Here is a 7,989-nt window from a genome sequence, read left to right on the forward strand (position 1 = left end):
CGAGAACAGCCCCGCCTTTGCCCCGCACCACGGCCCCGCGGGCCCCAAGGCGCTCGGCCTGGGCCCCAAGAGGAAACCGCTGAGCAGCAAGGAGAATGTCCTGACGCACTCCTCCCTGCTGACCCCTGCCGAGAGAAAGTTCTGGAGAGCCGCGGCGGATGGCGAGCACTGGAGGAAAGACGGCCTAAGGTGATCGATCTCTCAAGTGGAAAGGGGTTCTGCAGCGCTTGGCCGCCCAGCTCGCTCAGGAGGCTGGAGGTCTGAGGATCGTGGTTCGAGGCCAACCCCCCGGGGCAGGAAAAGGCCGTGAATGAGATTCTGAACCTGCAGTGAACCTCCCAGAACACTGCAAGTAGATAGATAAGGCTGTGCCTCCAAGGGGTAGCGTGGCCAGCGGCGAGCCAAACAAGCTCGAGGACAGCGCCCAGGCCCTGAGGAGATAAAGATGTTGTTTTAACTGGCTCAATTCCACATGTCTTTCTATTGGTATTCATAAGCATTAGTGCAGCGGGTGATGGTAATGAGTCCCTATATTGTTATTAGTCAGTTTACCAATTTAGAAGTTTCTGATGATGGGCTGGGAAGGTGGCTCAGTGGTAGAGTGCTTGCCTTGCATGCATGAGGCCCTGGGTTTGATTCCTCAGCACCCCAGAAGCAGAAAAAGCCAGAAGTGGCACTGTGGCTCAAGTGGTAGAGCGCTAGCCTTGAGCTGAAGAGCTGAGGGACAGCGCCTAGGCCCAGAGCTCAGGCCCCATGACTGGAAAAAAAAAAGAAGTTTCTGATGATTGTTCTGTGATGGCATACATGACAAAATGACCAGTACATTTTTGTCTTTTAGATTATCTAACAATGAGTTCTCCAGTGTTTTCTTGAAAGAGGATTTAATTCCTCACCTTTCCTCCCCCCGTCCCCTGCCTGGGGACTGCAGGAAAGATACAGAAAGAGATTTGAAAGTTGAATCAAACATGATGCTCAACGGGTCTAGCCAAGAGGTCACTAAAGATCTACTTGATATGATTGGTGAGTAGAAAGCAGCTAGCTAGCCATCCTCTCCTTGGGAGCATAAGTTCTTCATACAGGCCTTGGAGTTACCATATGTATTAGGAAGGAAAAGAAAAAACAAAACCAAAAAACCTCTTATCTATATATTTGGTAGGTTTGTTTTGCTTCTAGCAGCTTTTGTGCATAGAGCAGTAAGTTAAGGAAACCCTATTCCTTCCCTTCTTGGAACTGGTAACCTAATGAGGTCATGCATCAAATCATAGCATTTCATAAATGTCTAGTTCTATTGAGCCTCTGAAAATAAGGAACAAAAGACCCTAAGACTTGGTTTCTTGTGCTTGGGATCTGACTGAAACAGATTATAGGCAAAACGGGGTAAAAGGTGACTATTCTTCCTTTTTTTTTAAAGATCATACGAGCATCCGAACTATTGAAGAACTTGCTGGGAAACTAGAATTTGAAAATGAATTGAACCGTGTATGTGGCCGCTGCCAAGATTCCCCTTTTAAGGAGGAAGCCTGGGCTCTGCTTGTGGATGAGAGCCCTCAAAAGGCTTCCGATGCAGACCCTGGAAATCTCAAACAGGCTTTCGATGACCAGAATATTATCGAGACCGTTCTAGACTTGGAAGAGGATTACAATTTAATGACCTCTTTCAAATACCACATTGAATAAGAAAAAAAAAATGTATTCCTGCCTTTTACCCTTGATGGCAAAAGGCTACTAAGGGCACCTGTGGAGAAGCGGCTCCAGTGGTCAGTAAGAGTCCGGTTTTTCAAAGCATTGCTATACCCTTTTTAATTCAGTTGTAACCCTTTTTGAGCTAAAAACCCAGTTTTTGTATTCTGTTACTTTGAAATGTTCTTATACTATTTATTTATTTTTCAGATTTAACATATTGAAAGTGTTCTTTTTTTAAAAAAAATTAATGTTTAATACAACTAGTATCTGAAGGAGTATGGGTTGTGCTTCTGCTATGTCTCTTGGTATTCTTTTACATGGAGCCCTTAAAAAAAAAATGAGGGATATTTGAGGGTGGGTTTTATGTACCTTGTGGGATCATCCTAGCCTAGCTCAGCCCAGATAGAAACTGAGTCACGCTGGCGGGGCACTGGTGGCTCATGCCTAGAATCCTAGCTACTCAGCAGGCTGAGAACTGAGGATCACAATTCACAGCCAGCTTGGGCAGGAAAGTCCATGAGACTCTTACCTCCAATCAACCACTCAGCAAACTAGAAGTAGTGCTGTGGCTCAAGGGGTAGAGCCAGCTCAAGCTGAAGAGCTCAGGGACAGTGCCCAGGCCTAGATTTCAAGCCCCACAACTAACAACAACAAAAAAAAGAATTTCTTAAAGGGATTTTCTTATTCTTCCTCACTGTAAAAACAGCTGTTTTTATAAGTAGGTAAACCCTGGATCTCTGGCATGTCAGTCCCAGATTAGTAGCAGGTGGGCCTTGGGCCCTCCCTTGCAAGCCTGGCTTCCAGAAGTAACCCAAGGAGACCTTCCTGCCATTGTCATTTGCATCCATAGATGTGTGCTCTTCTCTAGAAGGGGAGGCTGGGGGGTGGGGGACTAAATTCCAGCAATTTAGCTGGAGAGGGAAGAGGAGCCTAGACCACAGAATTTAACAAAGCTTTTTCAGGCTTTTTAGGAGCTGGGACTAAAGGACTCTCAGGGAGAGTGACAGTTGACCTTGGTCATGCCTGAGGCACTTTAGAAAAATGTTTGACGTCATTTGATTCTCTCCCCCACAATTCATCTTGGCAAGCCAAACAATCACTGAATTGTTTCCGTGGAAACTCCAAACTGCAATTTGGATTACCGGAATCAAAATAGAAACAAGGCAGATTCAAGAATAAATAGGAGCTCTGGAACCTGCGAGTTGCAAACTGCAAATTCAAATCAGCATAAAGACATTTCAGAAGCTGAACCCATCCACTCCTATGAGAGGTTTTCAGGTGTAGGGCGCCAGAATTCATGCCAACCCCACAGCTTTATAAATAAATGGGATGCTTTTTTGGCACTACTTTAGGCAGGAACTGGTGTAGAGAGAGGAAAAAATGCCCCAAGCAGGCTTTTGGAGGGAAAGGTAGGGAAAAGGACAGGAACAAGGGGAGATTGGTGGAAGACAGAGGAAAAGTTTAGCAGGAGCAGAGCAATAGTTCTTTGAAAGGGACAATTTTTCCGGGGGTGGTGGCTCACGCCTATAATCCTAGCTACTCAGGAGGCTGAGATCTGAGGATCACGGTTCAAAGCCACCCCGGGCAGGAAAGGCTGTGAGACTCTTATCTCCAATGAACCACTCAGAAAGCCAGAAGTGGTGCTGTGGCTCAAGTGGTAAAGCACTCACCTTTAGCTGAAGAGCTCAGAGACAATGCCCAGGCGCAGAGTTCAAGATCCATGACTGACCAAAATAAAAAGTGGGGGGGAGCAATTCTAGAAGCATGGTTGAGGGCTAGGGACATGTCTCAAATGGTAAAGTACTTGGATTAATTCCCAGTCCAAAACAATAACAACAAAAACTCCAAGTGGCATGGCTGAGAGTAAAACATGGCCCTCAATTCAGCCAGATGGTAATGCTCATCACACTTCTAAGAATGGTTGGCTATCTTGCCACAACGATCTGGTACTAGACAACTTTTCTTTTTTTCTTTTTCTGGCCAGTTCTGGGGCTTGAACTCACAGCCTTGGCACTGTTCCTGAGCTTTTGCTCAAGGCTAGTACTCTAACCACTTGAGCCACAGCACTACTTCTGGATTTTTCTGCATATGTGGTACTGAGGAATGGAACCCAGGACTTCATGCATGCTAGGCAAGCGCTCTACCACTAAGCCACATTCTAGACTAAGAACTCTTGCCAGGTGATTTCTGACCACTGTTACCACACCTTAGCCTCTGAGCTAGAGGGGGAGCATCATGGGACACTGGAACCTGCTTTCTCTTCTCTGGACCCAGCCCTGCCTCCTACAAAGGAAGGAACAAAAGAAGGACCTGTGGGTTCTCTTGGACTTTCCCTTTCAATCCCAGAGAAGATTCCAAAGGGGTGAAGAAAACATGAAGGAGACAAGTCCTACAACCTCTGTACCCAAGAATGCATTGAGAAGGCAGTAATGCCATCTTGCAAAGGTGGAGTTGTCAGTAGTTCATGTTGTTTTGTTTTGTTAGTGGTGGGGCTTGAACTCTGGGCCTGGCCACAGTCCCTCAGCTCTACCACTTGAGACATAGCACCACTTCCGGTTTTCTGGTGGCTTATTGGAACTAAGTGCCTCATAGACTTTCCTGCCCAGGCTGGCTTTGAACTGTAATCCTTAGCTCTCAGCCTCCTGAGTAGCTAGGATTATAGGCGTGAGCCCCTGGCACCCGCCAGTTGTTCTTGTTTAAGAAAGACTGAGGAAGAGAATTTGTAAAAGGGACCTAATTGGGGCCTATGTTTCTCCTCAAATAGCCAGGCCAGGGGCTTATCTAGTACTAGAACAGAATGGTACTATGATGAATGAGCCAGATACTAAACCAGATGCTTAATATGGTAACAAAAACCAATGAACGAGCCACTAAAATGAGGAGAGGCCTAGGAAAGCCAGTGTACCTGATTGTTGATGATAGTGAAAAGGTTCTGTCACCCTGAGACCATTTGAGGTTCTGACAATTCCCTTTTTTCCTAGTGTGGAAGAACATGAATATTTTAGGTTCCAGCTAAATATTTACAGAAGGAACTAAGTTTTACTGAGAAAAATCTATTTGACAATGGATCCCAGCCATATTGTGAAAAGACATTGTGACCACAGGCTGTCTGAAAAATGCATAATTAATGAAGAGTTTTGGACTAAGAGCTGACATAATTTAGCTACCCAACCTTTATAAGAATTTATGATTTTTTTTTTTGTCAGTCATGGGGCTTGAACTCTGGGCCTGGGTACTGTTCTTCAGCTCTTCAGCTCAAGGCTAGCACTTGACCACTTGAGCCACAGTTCCACTTCTGGCTTTTTTTATTTATGTGGTGCTGAGGAATCGAACCCAAGGCCTCATGCATGCTAGGCAAGCACTCTACCACTGAGCCACCTTCCCAGCCCCATCGTGATCTTTCTTGAAGCTAGAGAGGCTGCTGTTTTTTTGTTTGTCAGTTGTAGGGCTTGAACTCAGGTCCTGGGTGCTGTCCCTGAGTTCTGCTCCAGGCTAACGCTCTACCACTTTGAGCTACAGTGCAACTTCTAGTTTTTGAGTGGTTAATTGGAGATAAGAGTCTCAGGGAGACTTTTCTTCCCAGGCTGACTTTGAACCATGATCCTCATATCTCAGCATCCTGAGTAGGATTATACGTGTGAGCCACTGGTGCCTGGCTGAGGGTACTGTTTACTGGACGTTTTGGACAAAGAAAAGGTTGTTGGAAACTTCCCTGACAGAGAGAAGTAGATAGGTCCTATAGGAAACATCTCAAGGAAGCCTTTGGAATATAGGATGCAAAACACCAAAAAAAGCTGCTGGGTGCCAGTGGTTCACACCTGTAACCCTAGTACTTAGAAGGCTGAGATCTGAGGAGTGTGGTTCAAAGCCAGCTGGGGCAGGAAAACCCATGAGACCCTACCCCCAATGAACCACCAGAACACTGCAAGTGGTACTGTGGCTCAAAGTGGTAGAGTGCTAGCCTTGAGCAAAAGAGCTCAGGGACAGCACCAAGGCCCTGAGTTCAAGCTCCACAACCAACAAAAACCAAAACAGAAAAGTTGGACAGGGGCTGTCAGGAGCTGTTGGCCAAAGAATGTAATCCTCATCCACATTTGTCAGGTGTATACTCCAAACCCTCTTCTACATGCTGGAGACACAGCAAAGACAAGACAGAGTCAGCTCTTGCTTCTGGAGTTTATATCTTTGAACAAGGCAGAAACAAGCACCCAAATGAATACAGATTCAGATGGTGTGAGACAAGATGGGGAAAGGGAATTGGAGGTAAGTCGGGTGAGCAGGGAGGTCGAGGAGGATGAGTGACATTTAAATGGATACAGCAATGCCAGACAATGCAGTAGCAGCTTCATTTCCATCCTAGGCTGTAGCTAGAGTTGTAACAGAGGGAGGAGTCCTTGCTTGGGAGTTCCTCCAGCTCCCCATTGCAGACTTCCCACCATATCCGCCCCTACATAGCTACATACAGCATCTGAGAAGCCAAAAATGTTAGGCGCTCTGGGGCTGTGTCACGCTCATCAGGTCTGGCAGGAACATGGTAGTTAATTAAGAAAAAAAAAAGTCTTAGCAATAAAATAAGAAACAGAATATCCTTTTTTTGAGGATGATTGACAGGCAGTATAATTTTAATTAACCTAGCCTTGTTAGGAGGTTAAGCTTACATGCAGCTCCTCTACCAAAAAATGCTCAACTCATGGAATACTGAATCACTCTGAACTTTGACATCATGACACAAATGAAATACTTGGGAGAAATAAAGTGTGTCATATTACAGCAGAATCAAAGAACTAAGGGACCTTCTAGAAGAAAACCACAGTCATAAATACCCATGGGGTCCTCTCAACAAGGTCCAACTTTGCATTAAATTAAGCATTAAACTAGTAAATATAGACTAATAAAATCATTCCAGATATAAACCTCTCTGGTCTGAGAACCTCATGGTAATAGCTCAATAGACACCTGCAGTCAGTCTGGGAATGGCTAGAAGAAATCCTTTGTGAGGCTGGGCTCTCTCTTCCCATCCCTTCCTGGTACAAGCAACGAAAACCAGTAGGCCAGGCAATAGAGGCTGTAGAGGGCAGAGTGAACAGCCAGCCAATCCGGTCCAGTCAATGAGCAGAAGAAACCATGGTCATTGAGGCAGAACCCAGACCTGAATTTCTTCCTTTACCTCAGAAAAAGCTGTGATGGGTGCATGTAGCTCCCAGCCCACAGGCCAGAAGAATCTGGAAATGAGAGGGAAAGGGGGTTAGGCTGATGTCTGAGCATTCTTGCCAAAGATGTCAGTTGTCACAAGTTAAGTTCAATTCCTCCAAATCAGACTTTTGTGAGACACCCAGCTCCAAAATGAAAGAATAAGAAATCAAGAACTATTACTTGATACCAAGAGCCCTCTCACTGGCCTCAGTATCATTTACTGTATTGGCTTGGAAATGGGCAAATTCTAGAAAATGTCTATCCCATGAGGATTTTAAAATATTTCAACTCTTTCTCTCTCTCTCATCCTTTCTTTGAGACAGGGTCTCACAATATATCCCAAGCTGGTCTTTTGTTGTTAATTGTTGATTGGGGGGGCTTGAACTCTGGGCCTGGGCGCTGTCCCTCAGCTCTTCAGTTCAAGGCTAGTGCTCTACCACTTGAGCCACAGCGCCACTTCCAGCTTTTTCTGTGTATGTAGTACTGAGGAATTGAACCCAGGGCTTCATGCATGCTAGGCAAGCACTCTACCACTGAGCCACCTTCCCAGTCCAGTCTTTTTTTTTTTTTGAGTACTAGGGTTTGAATTCAGGGTTTCATATTTGCTAGGCAACCACTTGATTGCTTCATCCACAGCAATGGCATGCTGTTTATTTAACAACAATGGAATGTTGTTTATTTAAAATCATCTTATGGGAGGCTTCAAAAATAAAGAGATGGCCTGGACATGGTAGCTCATAACTATTATCCTAGCTACTTGGTAAGCAGAGATAAAGGGGACCATAATTAAAAGGTCAGCCTGGCTAACATGGTTGTGAGATCCTCCCATCTCAAACAAACAAACAAAAAACAATATAAAAAAACTGGGCACAAGCTGGGCACCGATGGCTCATGCCTGTAATCCTAGCTACTCAAGAGGCTGAGATCTAAGGATCACAATTCAAGCCAGCACAGGCAGGAACGTCCATAAGACTCTCATCTCCAATAAGCCAACAGAAAATCAGAAGTAGCACTGTAACTCAAAGTGATAGAGCCCTAGCCTTGAACAAATAAAGTTCAGGGTCAGTGTCTAGACCTTGAGTTCAAGCCCCACAACTGATGGAAAAAAAAAAG

General features: G+C 45.2%; 1 protein-coding gene across 1 annotated transcript in view; it reads left to right on the forward strand.

The window, feature by feature from the left end:
- Positions 1–1,860, forward strand: part of LOC105994515 (chromosome unknown open reading frame, human C3orf62) — a 3,731-nt gene extending 1,871 nt beyond the window's left edge. The window contains exons 2-4 of the mRNA XM_013028057.1: positions 10–189; positions 929–1,020; positions 1,412–1,860. Coding sequence (XP_012883511.1) covers positions 10–189; positions 929–1,020; positions 1,412–1,677 — 538 coding nt within the window. The 3' untranslated portion in view covers positions 1,678–1,860. The remainder of the gene's footprint in view (positions 1–9; positions 190–928; positions 1,021–1,411) is intronic.
- The last annotated feature ends 6,129 nt before the right edge of the window (positions 1,861–7,989 follow it).

The sequence above is a fragment of the Dipodomys ordii genome, unplaced genomic scaffold, assembly GCF_000151885.1.
Source record: "Dipodomys ordii isolate 6190 unplaced genomic scaffold, Dord_2.0 Scaffold107, whole genome shotgun sequence".
Lineage (NCBI taxonomy): Eukaryota > Metazoa > Chordata > Mammalia > Rodentia > Heteromyidae > Dipodomys > Dipodomys ordii.